Genomic DNA, 15,619 nt, shown 5'->3' with positions numbered 1-15,619 from the left:
CTCACTTTCTTTCCTGTCTCTCTCCCTCTCTCTTTTTTTTCTTTTCCTTTACTTTTTCCACTCATTTGGGTGGGGAACCCTGATTGCTCAGAAGCATTCCAGGGTGCACCTTGACTGCACCACAGTCGATACACCCAGCTACACCCATTCAGCCATCTCTCACCAAAATGACTAGGAGGAGGAATGCCCAAAAGAAGAAAAGTACAGAGGATGGACCTTCTGCAACAGAGCTAATGGCTATCAACATAGACAATATGTCGGAAAGAGAATTCAGGCTAACAATTATCCAAGCAATAGCTAGGTTGGAGAAAGCCATGGGGGACCAAACAGAATCGATTAGGGCCTAACTGAAAACGACCAGATCATGTTTTCAATATTAGGGAAGAGCTGAAAGCTACCAGGGATGAGCTTCACAATGCTCTCAATGAGTTCCAATCAAATCTAAATTCTCTCAAAACTAGAGTAACTGAGACAGAAGACAGAATTAGTGATCTGGAGGACAAACAGATAGAGAGAAAGGATCAGGAGGAAGCCTGAAACAAACAGCTTAGAAGCCACGAAAACAGAATCAGGGAAATAAATGATGCCATGAAACGTTCCAATGTCAGAATTATTGGAATCCCTGAAGGGGAGGAGAAAGAAAGAAGTCTAGAAGATATAGTGGAACAAGTTCTTCAAGAAAATTTTCCAAATCTCGTGAATGGAACCAGCGTTTATGTACTAGAGGCCTAAAGGTTTCCCCCCAAGATTACAGATTCTCGAAAGTCCTCGAGACACCTAATAGTAAGAATGAAGAATTATAATTGTAGGCAGAACCTCTTGAAAGCAGCTAGGACAAAGAAGATCCTTACGCACAGAGGAAAGCCCATCAGAATAATGTCAGACCTGTCCACAGAGACCTGGCAAGCCAGAAAGGGCTGGCAAGATATATTCACGGCACTGAATGAGAAGAACACGCAGCCAAGAATACTTTATCCAGCAAGACTGACATTCAAAATGGATGGAAAGATAAAGAGTTTCCAGGACCAGAAAGGCTTAAAAGACTATGCAACCACCAAGCCGATACTGCAGGAAATATTAATGGGGTTTCTTTAAAGGAGGAAAAAGCCCAAGAATAGCATTGAACAGAAATATAGAGACAATCTACAGAAAGAAAGACTTCAAAAATAACACGATGTCAATAAAAACGTATCTATCAATAATCACCCTCAATGTGAATGGCCGAAATGCGCCCATAAAATGGCAGACGGCTGCAAACCGGATAAAACGACAGGACCCATCCATATGTTGTCTACAAGAGACCCATTTTGAACATAAAGATAAACCCAGACTGAAAGTGAAGGGATGGAGAAGCATCTTTCATGCCAATGGGCCTCAAAAAAAGGCTGGGGTAGCAATTCTCATATCAGACAAATTAGATTTTAAACAAAAGACTGTAGTCAGAGATCCAGAAAGACACTACATCATTCTTAAAGGGACTACCCACCAAGATGATCTAACAATTGTAAATATCTATGCCCCCACTATGGGAACAGCCAATTACATAAGAAAACTGTTAATCAAGATAAAGAGTCATGTTGATATAAATACACTAATCGTTGGAGATCTTAACATGCCTCTCTCAGAAATAGACAGATCACCAAAGCAGAAAATCAATAAAGAAACAAGAGCATTGAATGACACATTGGACCAGATGGACCTCATAGATATAAACAGAACATTCCACCCTAAAACAACAGAATACTCATTCTTCTCAAGTGCACATGGAACTTTCTCCAAAATAGACCACATACTGGGTCACAAATCAGGACTCAACCAATACCAAAAGACTGAGATGATTCCCCGCACATTCTCAGATCACAATGCTTTGAAACTGGAGCTCAATCACAAGGAAAAGTTCCCAAGGAACCCAAACACCTGGAAGCTAAAGACCACCTTGCTTAAGAATGCTTGGATCAACCAGGAGATCAAGGAAGAACTGAAACAATTCATGGAAACCAATGACAATGAAGACACTTCAATCCAAAACCTCGGGGATACAGCAAAGGCGGTCCTAAGGGGGAAATACATAGCCATCCAAGCCTCCCTCAAAAAAATTGAAAAATCCAGAACACAGCAGCTGTCTCTACACCTTAAAGAACTGGAGAATCAACAACAAATCAAACCAACTCCACACATAAGGAGGGAAATAATCAAGATTAGAGCTGAGATCAATAAGGTAGAAACCAGAGATACAGTAGAATGTATCAATGAAACTAGAAGCTGGTTTTTTGAAAGAATCAATAAGATCGATAAACCATTGGTGACACGAATCCAAAAGAAAAGAGAGAAAGCTCAAATACATAAAATTATGAATGAAAAGGGAGAGATCACAACTAACACCAAGGAAGTAGAAACAATCATCAGAAGTTATTATCAACAGTTATATGCCAATAAGCTAAGCAACCTAGATGAAATGGATGCATTCCTGGAAAACTATAAACTCCCAAAATTGAATCAGGAAGAAATTGACAACCTGAATAGGCCAGTATCTAGTAATGAGACTGAAGCAGTGACCAAAAACCTCCCAAAATACAAGAGCCCAGGACCTGAAGGATTCCCCGGAGAATTCTACCAAACTTTCAAAGAAGACATAACACCTATTCTCCTGAAGCTGTTTCAAAAAATTGAAGCAGAAGGAAAACTTCCAGACTCTTTCTATGAAGCCAGCATTACCCTGATCCCCAAACCAGGCAAAGACCCTACCAAAAAGGAGAATTTCAGACCAATATCACTGATGAATTTGGATGCTAAGATTCTCAACAAGATCCTAGCAAACAGGATCCAACAGCACATTAAAAAGATTATCCACCATGACCAGGTGGGATTCATCCTTGGGCTACAAGGATGGTTCAACATTCACAAATCAATCAAGGTGATAGAACAAATTAATAAGAGAAGAGAGAAGAACCACATGGTCCTCTCAATTGATGCAGAAAAAGCATTTGACAAAATCCAGCATCCGTTCCTGATTAGAATGCTTCAAAGTATAGGGATAGAGGGAACATCCCTGAACTTCATCAAATCTATCTATGAAATACTCACAGCAAATATCATCCTCAATGGGAAAAAGCTTCCGTCCTTCCCGTTGAGATCAGGAACACGACAAGGATGCCCACTCTCACCACTCCTGTTCAACATAGTATTAGAAGTCCTAGCAACAGCAATCAGACAACAAAGGGAAATAAAAGGTACCCAAATTGGTAATGAAGAAGTCAAACTCTCTCTCTTCGCAGATGACATGATTCTTTATATGGAAAACACGGAAGACTCCACCCCCAAACTACTAGAACTCATACAGCAATTCAGCAACGTGGCAGGATACAAAGTCAATGTACAGAAATCAGTGGCTTTCTTATACACTAATAATGAAAATACAGAAAGGGAAATTAGAGAATCGATTCCATTTACTATAGCACCAAGAACCATAAGGTACCTGGGAATAAATCTAACCAAAGAGGTAAAGGATCTGTACTCGAGGAACTACAGAACACTCATGAAAGAAATTGAAAAAGACACAAAAAGATGGAAGACCATTCCATGCTCTTGGATCAGAAGAATAAACATTGTTAAAATGTCTATACTGCCTAGAGCAATCTATACTTTTAATGCTATTCCAATCAAAATTCCACCAGTATTCTTCAAAGAGCTGGAGTAAATAATCCTAAAATCTGTATGGAATTAGAAGAGACCCCAAATCGCTAAGGAAATGTTGAAAAACAAAAATAGAACTGGGGGCATCACGTTACCTGATTTCAAGCTTTATTACAAAGCTGTGATCACCAAGACAGCATAATACTAGCATAAAAACAGATACACAGACCAGTGGAACAGAGTAGAGAGCCCAGATATGGACCCTCAACAATATGGGCAAATAATCTTCGACAAAACAGGAAAAAAATACACTGGATAAAAGACCGTCTCTTCAATAAATGGCGCTGGAAAAACTGGGCAGCTATACGTAGAAGAATGAAACTTGACCAAATTCTCTTACACCGTACACAAAGATAAACTCAAAATGGATAAAAGACCTCAACGTGAGACAGGAATCCATCAGAATCCTAGAGGAGAACATAGGCAGTAATCTCTTTGATATCAGCCACAGCAACTTCTTTCAAGATATGTCTCCAAAGGCAAAGGAAACAAAAGCGAAGATGAACTTTTGGGACTACAGGAAAATCAAAAGCTTCTGCACAGCAAAGGAAACAGTCAAAAAAACAAGGAGGCAACCCAGGGAATGGGAGAATATATTTGCAAATGACAGTACAGACAAAAGGTTGATACCAGGATCTATAATGAACTCAAACTCAACACACAAAAAACAGATAATCATATCAACAAATGGGCAGAAGATAGGAACAGGCACTTCTCCAATGAAGTCACACAAATGGCTATCAGACACATGAAAAAATGTTCATCATCACTAGCCATCAGGGAGATTCAAATTAAAACTACATTGAGATATCACTTTACACCAGTTAGAATGGCCAAAATTAGCAAGACAGGAAACAACATGTGTGTGAGAGGATGTGGAGAAAGGGGAACCCTCTTACACTGTTGGTGGGAATGCAAGTTGGTGCAGCCTCTTTGGAGAACAGTGTGGAGATTCCTCAAGAAATTAAAAACAGAGCTTCCCTATGGCCCTGCCATTGCACTACTGGGTATTTACCCCAAAGATATAGATGGAGTGAAAAGAAGGGCCATCTGTATCCCAATGTTTATAGAAGCAATGGCCACAGTCGCCAAACTATGGAAAGAACCAAGATGCCCTTCAATGGATGAATGGATAAGGAAGATGTGGTCCATATACACTATGGAGTATTATGCCTCCATCAGAAAGGATGAATACCCAACTTTTGTAGCAAAATGGACGGGAATGGAAGAGATTATGCTGAGTGAAATAAGTCAAGCAGAGAGAGTCAATTATCATATGGTTTCACTTATTTGTGGAGCATAACAAATATCATGGAGGACATGGGGAGTTAGAGAGAAGGGGGCTGGGGTCAATTGGAAGGGGAGGTGAATCATGAGAGACTATGGACTCTGAAAAACAATCTGAGTTGTTTGAAGTGGCGGGGGGGGGGGGGGGGGAGGTCGAGGTACCAGCTGGTGGTTACTATAGAGGGCACGGATTGCATGGAGCACTGGGTGTGGTGAAAAAATAATGATACTGTTATGCTGAAAATAAATAAATGAAAAAAAATACTATCTCAATCAAAATCTCAGCTGGAGTTTTTGTAGAAATGGATCAGCAGAATCTAAAATTTATATCTCAAACTGAAAGTAAAAATAACCAAAATGACTTTGAAAAGTAACAAACTTAAAGGACTCACATTGCCTGATTTTAAGACATTATAAAACTACAGAAATCAAGACAGTGTGAGACTGCAATCAAGATACACAAGTAGCTCTATGTAACAGAACAGAGTCCAGAAACAGATCCATACACAGAGGGACAACTGCTTTTTTTTGACAACAAAGACAACTCAAGGGAGAAAGAAGTCTTTTAAGCAAGTGATGCTGCAACAATTGGATATCGCTATGCCAAAAAATGAACTTTGACTTAAAACTTGGACCATATACAAAATCTCAAAATAGACCAGACCCAAATGTGAAACCTAAAGCTATAAAACTTTTAGAATATAGGATAAAATCTTTGCGACCTTGGTTAGGCAATGGTTTCTCATAGATAACAGCAAAATACAAATGGTAAAAGAACTGCTCTTTATCAAAATTTAAAACTTCTATTCTTCAAAAGTCATTTTTTAAAAGATTTTATTTATTTATTTGACATAGAGAGATCACAAATAAGCAGAGAGGCAGGCAGAGAGAGGGGTGGAAGCAGGCTCTCTGCTGAGCAGAAAGCCTGACTTGGGGCTCGATCCCAGGACCCTGAGATCATGACCTAAGGTGAAGGCAGAGGCTTAACCCAGTGAGCCACCCAGGTACCCCCAAAAGTCATTTTTTAAGAGTTTAAAAAAAAACAATCCATAGACAGGGAGAAACTATTTGTAAAACATATATCTGATAATAGACTTGTATCCAGCTTATATAAAAACAAATTCTACAAATCAACAACAATCAAAATGAACCACCCAGTTTGTTTGTTTTTCTAAAAAGAGCAAAACATTTACATGAACTTCACCCAAGATATATGGATAGCAAATATACATATGAAAAGATTTTCAACATCATTTCTCATTAGAGAAATGCAATTTAGAACTACAATGAGAAAAAAAACAGAGGCAGTGAAGTCTTGGGTATCAGTCTGAACAATATTTTCTTGGATCTATCTCCTCAAGCAAGGAAAGCAAAATTAAACTAATGGAACTACATCAAACAAAAGCTTTTGCACAGCAAAGGAAACCATCAGCGAAATGAAAAGGCAACCTACTGAATGGGAAAAGATGTCTCAAATGATAAAACTGGTAAGGGGTTAATATCCCTATTATAAATATAAATACACACACACTTATATATATACATATAATGTATATATATAAACTCATACAACATATAAAAAAACAAAACACAATCCAATCAAAAAATAGGCAGAGGACCTGAATAGATATTTCTCCAAAGAAGACATACAGATGGCCAACATGAAAAGTTGCTCAACATTACTGTTCTTTGGGGCAATGCAAATCAAAACCACAGCATTAGAGTGGGAGTCATACCATGGGAGACTGCAGACTCTGGGAAACAAACTGAGGGTTTTGGAGGGGAGGAGGGTGGGGGGTTAGGTGAGCCTGGTGGTGGGTATTAAGGAGGGCATGTATTGCATGGAGCACTGGGTATGGTGCATAAACAATGAATCTTAGAACACTGAAAAAATAAAATTTTCTAAAAAACCACAACATCAGTTTACACCTGTCAGAATGCCTAGTATCAAAAAGAAATAACACATATTGGTGAAGATGTGGAGAAAAGGGAACCCTGTTGCACTGCTGATGGGGATATAAAATGGTGCAGCCACTATGGAAAACACTACGGAGGTTTTTCAAAAAATTGAAAATAGAATTATCATTCAATCCAGCAATTCCTCTTTTGGGTATTTATCTGAGGAAAATGACAACAGTAACTCAAAAAGATATATACACTTCTGTGTTCATTGCAGCATTATTTACAGTAGCCATGATATGAAAGCAACCTAAGTGCCCATTGATAGATGAATAAAGATATGGTATACATACAATGGATTATTTTACTCAGTCATACAAAAGAATGAAATCTCACCATTCGTGACAACATGGATGGACATAGAGAGTATTTTGTTAAGTGAAATAATTCAGACAGAAAAGGTGAAATACTATATGGTATCATTTATATGTGAAGCTAAAAAACAAATGAGCAAAAACATTAACAGGCTCATAGATACAGAGAATAATCTGGTAGTTGCCAGAGGGAAGGGAGTAGGAAGGGAATTGGCAAAATAGGGAAAGGGGATTAAATGATACAAACTTTCAGTTATGAATTAAGACACAAGGATATAATGCACAACATAGAGAATAGAGTTAATAATGTAACCACTTCATAAGGTGAAAGATGGTAGCTAGACTTATCATGGTGATCACTTTGTAACACATATAAATGTTGAATCACTATGTTATATACCTAAAACTAATACATCATTGTATGTCAACCTACTTAAATTTAAAAAAGAACTACAATGAGATACAGCTAAAATTAAGAAGACTTACCACATGAAGTATTAAAAAGCATGTGAAGAAATCAGAATTCTCACACACTGCTGCAGGAATGTAAAACAGTTCAACCGCTTTGGAAAATGTAAAAGTTAAATGTACACCTACCATATACTCCAGGCATTCCACTCCTAAGTATTTACCCAAGAGAAAAGCAAAGTACATGTCCACAGAAACAGTTGCATAAAAATGCTCATAGCAGCCTTTATTTGTAATAGCCCAAATCTGGAAACACCCCAAATCTCCATCACAGGTCAATGGATGAACTGTGATATAATCATAGAGACTACTTGCAAATAAAAAAGCAATGAACTACTGATACACATAACAACATGGATGGGTCTCAAATAATTATGCCAAGTGAAAGAAGCCACACACCCCTGACCAACTCCCCCAAATATATACTGTATGGCTCCATTTATATAAAAATCTCAGAAAATGAAAACAATTTTATATTGTAAAAAAACAGATTAGTGGTTGCCTGGAGACAGGGAGACATAGGGAAACGTGGTAGGGATAAAAAGGGGTATGGAGAAACTCTGGGGGTCATGATGGGTATGTTCAGTATCTTGACTGTGGTGATAGTTTCACATATGTATACATACATCAAAATGTATTAAATGGTATATTGTAAAGATTTCTTTTTAATTTAGAGACAGAGAGCATGATCAGGGAGGGGCAGAGAAAGGAGAGAGAATCTTAAACAGGTTCCACACTCAATGCAGAGTGTGATGCTGGGCTCAACCTCACCAATCCTGAGATCATGACCTGAGCTGAAATCAAGAGTTGGAGGCTTAACCAAATGAGTCACCCAGGTGCCCCCAAATTATATACTTTAAATATATAAGAATTAATGTATGTCAATTATATATCAATAAAGCTATTAAATAAAAAGCTTATGGTAGATCTGCATAATACTAAGTTGGAAAGATAATTATAAAGATGAGGCAAGTTGCAGAATACTACTCTTGTTTTTCCAAAAAACTAAATGTGTGCATATTATTAAGAGGGACATGCATGGGGTACCTGGGTGGCTCAGTTGGTTAAGTGTCCACCTTCAACTCAGGTCATGATCCCAGGGTCCTGGGATGGGGCCCCACATCAGGCTCCCTGCTCAGTGTGGGGCCGGTGTCTCTCTCTCCCTCTGCCTGCCATTCCCCCTGCTTGTGAGCTCGCTCTCTCTCTGTATCAAAAAAAAAATAAATCTAAAAAAAAAAAAAAAGAGGGACATGCAATGAAACATTAGGGCACTATGCACTAATTGTTCACACAGAAGAAACATTAAGTGATTAAAAAATATGTTATAGAAGCACATTTATTGATATGGAAAGATGCCCAAAATATACAGTCAGGGAGGAGAAAGTTACAAATAATTTACAGTACGATCTTGTTTTAGTTTCATAACTACTGAAAAATCTCAAAGCATACAACCTAGTATTTTCACACATTCTCTTCAGTTTACACCAGCAGTTGTAATTCCTACCATGAGTTATCTGATGAAGGCTGAATAAGGGGAAAACACTAATTCCTCTTACATTAAACAGCCTACAGCAACTCCTGCCTCCTTTACATATTGAGAGCACATTCAGCAATTCGTCTGTATATGTATGGATATATGTGAATGCTGTTATCTTTTTGTGTGCATATGCTTTATTTCTGCAATTACAAATTTCAATGACATTTTCTTTTTGCCATTAGAAATAGATTCAAGCAAATAATAATGAACAAGTTTACCCTACTTAAGATGAACTGGTTCACTATCTTAAGTAAAATGTTAAAAAGTTGCCCATCTACACAAGATTAAAATCAAGTGATGTTTTCAGCTTACAATGCAATACCCATTTGATATCTCAAAAATGGTCTAGCTCAAACCTAGAGACTGTCACAGTAATGTCATGTTAAAGATGTGATTTTATAATGCACACACTGGTAACATTCAAAACATTATGTAAGGCTCTTTAGGAATACACAGCCGATTAGATTGTTCAAAGCCTTCACTTTTATTTCTGGCTCATTTTACATTCTTTCAATAATTACTTTAACTTCACGGAAAATGGCCATCAGTGTATTGTAACTCACGTGATCGACAACTACAATTGAACCCTTTCTGATATGCTCCTTTATGTTAATAAATATGGCCACAGCACTAACGAGATTGGCTTTTGCCTCTTTCTGGTTAAAGATGAGTTTTAATGCTGCTAAGGCCTTTGTATTGATCATATCTCTGGCTGCAGCTGGATTTTCAGACATATTCAAAAGTACTTTTAAAACAAGATTTCTGGTTTTACGATTTCCCAAGGATAGCAAATGGAAAAGCTCTGCAAAGCAATTAGCAACAATGTGGTGATGGTTAGAATCAGTCGTCAGTTGCCCTAGTATCTTTAATCCAGATTGCTGTCCGGGTGAGTTCAAGGGAAAAGACATGGTTTCCTTACACATATGCTTAACATGTAATTCAATCTTGCGTTGTCTCTCATCCCCAGAAGGAGGATTCAGAGTAATTACGGCCTTCTTTCTTATTTCAGAAGAAGGAAAACTGAGCAAGCTTTCAATAAGCGTCACTACACCCACCTCATTAATAAACTCTTGGGCAAAGGGATGAACATTAATGATCCCCATTGCAATTTGAGCTATTTTATGAATAAGAGGATCAGTAGTTGACTTAAGTAAGTTAACAAGTTTTTCAAATTCCTCAGAATCCATGTAGCATTCCATTTTGCAAGGGCAAGCAAAAGGCTTAATCCCATTCACTTCCCTGATCCTGATTTGGCGTCTAATCTCCTCTATAGTCTGGATGCAAGGGCCAGAACCAAATGGGTACTCAGGGACAGGCTGTGAGCTTGAAGTAGTGCTCCTAGAAGGGCATGTTGTTTCCACAGGCAAAGAAGGGGTATTTTCCTCAGCTGAGGCCAGGACAATATATGAAGGAGGCTTTGTCTCAAATGGGACATGGGATCTAAAGCCTAACACTGCTGGAGTTACAGCAGGAGCTTTGGGCCAGATAGTTACCTCAGACCAGTCCTTGGGCCTATTTTTTTCATTAATTTCATCCACAGGCTGGGGCCTAACTATCCTGCTCACAGGTCTAGGATTAGGATCAAAACTGGTTTCATCTCCATCCCAAAACCAGTTCCCAATAACATTTTCTTCCTCTTCCTCCTCAGTCCCTGGCGTAGCTTTACAGCTGGCCCCAGCTACAGGTTCTAATTTTTCAGCACAGGTTGGGGGACCTATACCAGCTTTACCTTCATCCTTAGCACTAGAAGGATTACTAGTCTCTTCTCCATTCCAAAACCAGGAACCAACATTGGCCTCTTCCTCAGCCCAAAACCAGGTATCAATACCAGCCTTATCTTTACATGTGGACCTGGACTCAGCATTAACCTCAGCCACAGAAGACATCCCAGGTACTCTAGTGGCCTCATCTTCAGCTTTGGGACTGAAATCTGCCAGGGCTCTTTCCTTTATCTCAGTAACAATCCTGTTCTTAGACCTTGCCTTCATCGTCGTCGTTGCTGCATCAGCTTGAGACCCTGCCTTGGCTGTTGCTTTGTCCTGGGTCTTGACTACAGGTCTGACTAGGCCAGTAGACTCCCTTTTTGCTTCAGCTTGTACACCAGCCCTTTTTTGAGTTTTGGCTTTGTTTCTACTCTCTTTCTTAGCCCCAGTCATGGTTGAAGACCAGTTATATAGATAGCCCTACAAAATCTTGGCCTTGGTTCTCAATGTGTCCCAGGTCAATGCCTTAACACTCTTTCACTGGGTCAGACGTAAACTTTGTAGCAAGAGTTACTCATTAGCTCAACAGTCACACAGTCCCCTTCCAAAACACATAGCCTCTGTTGGTGATACAGAGACAAGCAGAGGAATTCAGCTTGAGTGAAGATGATGGTTTCTGAGTACAGACCTGTTGAAGGTGATGATCTGCCACTCCAAGGTCACTATAGCCACCACTGCAGATGGACCGGAGGTGGAAGAAGAAAATGAGCTTTAAGTCTCTTCCAACTGTGTTTCTCCATGCAGACAGCCACACAAGACATGAAAATAGAGATGGATTATATGACAGACGTAGAATAGTAGAAAACTCTGTTACCTTATTTTATCCCTTCCACACTCCCACTAATGCCCAACAATGTACTGTCCAAGCACTAACACACTCTTTTCTCTATATCACATAGGAGCAGATGATGGAAAATCTTGCTGAAAGTGAGAAAGGCTAAAAAACATCCAGCGCCTTTGGTATACACCACTATACTCTACAGGTCTACCAAGGTAGGCCTCACACCAACCTATACTCATCTAGTGCAATTTGTTCCCCCTTCATTATTTCTAGGAATGAAAAGTCCTATAGCCAATACACAGGCAGACGTACGGACAAAAATACAGGAGCACTGGAATTTTGAGTCTTTGGTAGACAGACATGTGTTCTGAATTCTAAACCCAATATATGCCTTTTCAAATCTAGAACTTTGGTTATATAATGTTTCTGGCCTCCTTTGTCCTCATGGCTTCCCACCCCACTTCCTGATCATCTATCAATTACCCTCTAGGCACAATCCTGGCTTAATTTATCCCCATTTCCTATACAAATGTGAAGATAGAAGTGTCTGGAGAGTTGGAAGACAATGGCTCCAAGATATGATCTGGTCTCACCTACTTGCCAGTAGCCCATTTCCATCCCCAATAAATAGGGCTGCTCATGCTCACACTCACCTTGGACCCAAATGAATAGTTTTCGTCCTCTTGCTTAATTCAAAGTGAAAAACTACCTACAGCTTTCTACAGGAACCTATAAAGAAATAAACTTAAGAATAAATAAAAAGCAAAAGAGAAAACAGGAGATTAAGCAATCCCAACACCCATCACAAGAGTTATAACACATACTTTTGTTTATTTGAGGCCATGTTAAATGTCTCCCACCTGTCTGCTCCTACCAGTTGTTTCTGCATCCATTCCCCCAAGACCTGCAGCTTTTCTAATTATACTTCCTCCCAATTTTTAATTCTGTCATTTTCCCAGAAGAGACCACACCTCTTTCCCAGGACAAATTATAAGATGGAAGAGTGGACAGTGGAATGTAGGCAACTGTATTTATAAGGTACTCAGTAAAAATATTAATGACTATTATTTCAATACCATCTTTGCATGCCCCTACCCTTTCCCCATGCATACAAAGACCCTACCTCATTGCCACCTATGCCAGCCAGCCTACACAGTAGGGGTCCTCAGGAACTTCTACCCTTCCCACAAAAGAACAGTCCTTAGCTGGAGAAGAGTCCCGTCCTGCAAAAAGGAGGATGAACACTCACCAAAACATCAAGAGAATATACTGACAATACCAGGAAAATACCAGGTTAACAGACAGATACACAGAGTTCAGGTCCTAACACCACCTCTGAAGAATCAGGAAATAAGTTTAAACATCATAGGGTCTAAAATGACCCTTCAGGGTGCCTGGGTGGCTCAGTGGGTTAAGCCGCTGCCTTCGGCTCAGGTCATGATCTCAGGGTCCTGGGATCGAGTCCCACATCGGGCTCTCTGCTCAGCAGGGAGCCTGCTTCCTCCTCTCTCTCTCTGCCTGCCTCTCTGCCTACTTGTGATCTCTCTCTGTCAAATAAATAAATAAAATCTTTAAAAAAATTGCTTAAAATGACCCTTCAGAAAATATTCCCCTCTATTTTGACCCACCATTCCCACACCTCAACATATTAAAGGGGGCTGCAATGTTGAGAAAAAGGATCCTGAAGGAGAAAGGTGTATTAATACTACACTATTTCTTTACATGGACCCTTCCTGTGAAAGGTGATCTACTCCTCACCCTGTCATTTCCTTGCGTTTACTCACGTGCAAGATATATATATGGAAGGCAATATTATGAAATGGATAAACACTTCATTTTGATGTCTTCATAACCTATTCACTCAACCACTCTTTTGCTAAATGCGTCAGACCCACCACACAGAAAGCCTTTGGCATCAACCAGGCGCCTGTGGGAAGGGACAGCACCCAGGGCGCGGGGCACAACAGGCCCTTTTCCAGAATCAGGGCCCGAAGCAGCGACACCACCGGCTGCCTGCTCATGCCAGCTGGGCACAGAGCTCCGACGCACCCCCCCCCCCCGCCCCCTCGGCCTCCCTGGGCACTCCACACTCCAGCTCCCTCTCCGCCATTTCTTCCGCAACACCCTTCCCCCGCCCCCGCCGCCGCCACAGCTCCCTGCCAGCACAGAAACCGTCGACGGCGGGTCGCGGGCGCCTGGAAAGCTGGCCGCGGAGTGGCGGGCGCAGTTCGCCTCCAGAGGATCCGAGGAAGCCTCTCCGGCCAGCCCCGGTGCCCCGGACCCGACCCAGGCCAGTCGCCGCCTCTCCTCGCCAGGGGTCCCGCGGCGTTGCGCACCTCTCTCAGGGACCAGCTACGACAGGGTCGCTTCCTCCTTGCCAGGCTGTCAGGGTCTGGGGTCCGGACAGCCTGTAAGCCAGGCGACAGTGGGGGTCCCCCGCCTCCCCCCACGACACCCCCACTTGCCCTCACAGGCTCAAGGTGCAAGTCGTCGGCCTCCCCCTCCTCTCGGAGCTCTGCACTCGGATTCCCACCGCCTTGCGTGCGGCCAGAATCGCAAAGAGGCGTCCCGCCCCCCCGCGCCGCTGCACCAAACTGGGCAGGGGCTGCGCAGGATGCGGCACGAAACGCTCGCGGCGAGGGTGTCGGGAAGGGGGGCGGAGGGATACGGCGCGAACGGGCTCGACGCCCCCTCCCCGGCCCACCCTAGTTCCGACCCAGAGGGGGCGGGGCCAGGAGGAGCCCGAGCCTAAGGGGCGGGCTCACGGCAGCCCGCCTCTGCAGACCTCCGCGGGCGACCACCCCCTCGTTGCTGGCACTGCAACCTATGGGACCCGGGGACGGTTGGCGGTGGGGGCTGGGATCCAGAGGTCGGGGGCGGCGGGGAGGGAAGGTGTGTGGCGAACAGCGGCGGATGGATATCAACCGCCCCTCGGTGTGTGAGAACCCCCCCCCCCCCCCCCCCCCGGCTGCTCAGTGTCTGTCCGCCTCCCTGTCCCCACTTCCGTCCACCATCCTAATTGGAGGCGGGTGGGCCAGGGGCTGTCAGGACAGCAGGCTGCGGGGAGAGGCGGCCTAAGGCCCGACTACCCTGGAGGTTCTGGGGTGGATGGCCCTCTCACTTTCTTCCTTCATCGCTTCGCGGGGCCACCGAAGGGAGGAGGGCGGGAAGGACCCCCACGGAGGCCTCACCACCGCGCCTTTTCTAAAGGAAGGCAGACCTACACCTTGACCCTGAGAAAACCAACCCCTGCTCTGCGCCCATTCTTTCTGCCACGCTGCTGTCTCCCTGCTCATTTAAACTGGTAGCATGCTTTGCCGTTTTGCAGTCCCCACAGTTGCCCAAGGAGGGCCTTTTTTCCTTGTCAGGACCCGCCCTGGGTCCTAGGCCCTTTCCTGTCTGTTGCCCCTATGGCCAGGGGTCGGGCGGCTCCTAGCTCCTCTTCAACTGTCCTATTAAGTCTTCTCTCGCAGTCACATCCAAGCTCTCATGATATTTGGCCGTGTGGAGATGTGGCAGGCATTAGAACCAGCTTGGATCTCAGCCACGGCCATATACACTTGTCTAGTTTATCCATCAAAGCTGTTAACATATTAAGCATACTTACTTTAAATTTCCTGATACTCCGAAAATCTGCAGTATATTTGTGAGTCTAGTTCTGATGCTTGCTTTGTATCCTCAAAACTTGTTTTTTCTTGCCTTTTAGCATGCCTTTTAATTTTGTGTTGAAAGCTGGATATAATGCATTTATAGGACCTAAGATAAGCAGACCTTTAGTGAGAAGTTTTAAGTTAAGCAGGTTAGCAGCTGGCCTGTG

The 15,619-nt window shown here is 42.2% G+C and overlaps 1 protein-coding gene across 6 annotated transcripts; it reads right to left on the bottom strand.

Annotated features, from left to right (window-relative positions):
• Positions 1 to 7,284: 7,284 nt before the first annotated feature.
• GPRASP3 (G protein-coupled receptor associated sorting protein family member 3) lies at positions 7,285 to 14,364 on the bottom strand. Of its 6 annotated transcripts, none has more exons than XR_009401245.1 (5): positions 14,274 to 14,363; positions 12,926 to 13,025; positions 12,456 to 12,531; positions 11,650 to 11,747; positions 7,285 to 8,947 (listed from the first exon to the last, which is right to left on the bottom strand). XR_009401245.1 is itself a non-coding variant. In XM_059385004.1 (5 exons), the coding sequence occupies exon 5, from the start codon at positions 11,412 to 11,414 to the stop codon at positions 9,759 to 9,761; it is 1,656 nt and encodes a 551-aa protein (XP_059240987.1). In that variant the 5' UTR covers positions 11,415 to 11,747; positions 12,456 to 12,531; positions 12,926 to 13,025; positions 14,139 to 14,194; positions 14,274 to 14,364; the 3' UTR covers positions 9,040 to 9,758. The 6 variants fall into 6 exon arrangements, 5 of the variants coding, with proteins under 5 accessions (XP_059240987.1, XP_059240990.1, XP_059240986.1 ...); XM_059385004.1 differs by lacking the exon at positions 7,285 to 8,947 and adding an exon at positions 14,139 to 14,194 and having other exon boundaries at positions 9,040 to 11,747; positions 14,274 to 14,364; XM_059385007.1 differs by lacking the exon at positions 7,285 to 8,947 and having other exon boundaries at positions 9,040 to 11,755.
• Positions 14,365 to 15,619: the final 1,255 nt, after the last annotated feature.

Source organism: Mustela nigripes, chromosome X (assembly GCF_022355385.1).
Source record: "Mustela nigripes isolate SB6536 chromosome X, MUSNIG.SB6536, whole genome shotgun sequence".
NCBI classification, from domain to species: Eukaryota; Metazoa; Chordata; class Mammalia; order Carnivora; family Mustelidae; genus Mustela; species Mustela nigripes.
Note: the sequence above shows the minus strand (reverse complement) of the source record. Positions and strands in the feature narration are given on the sequence as shown.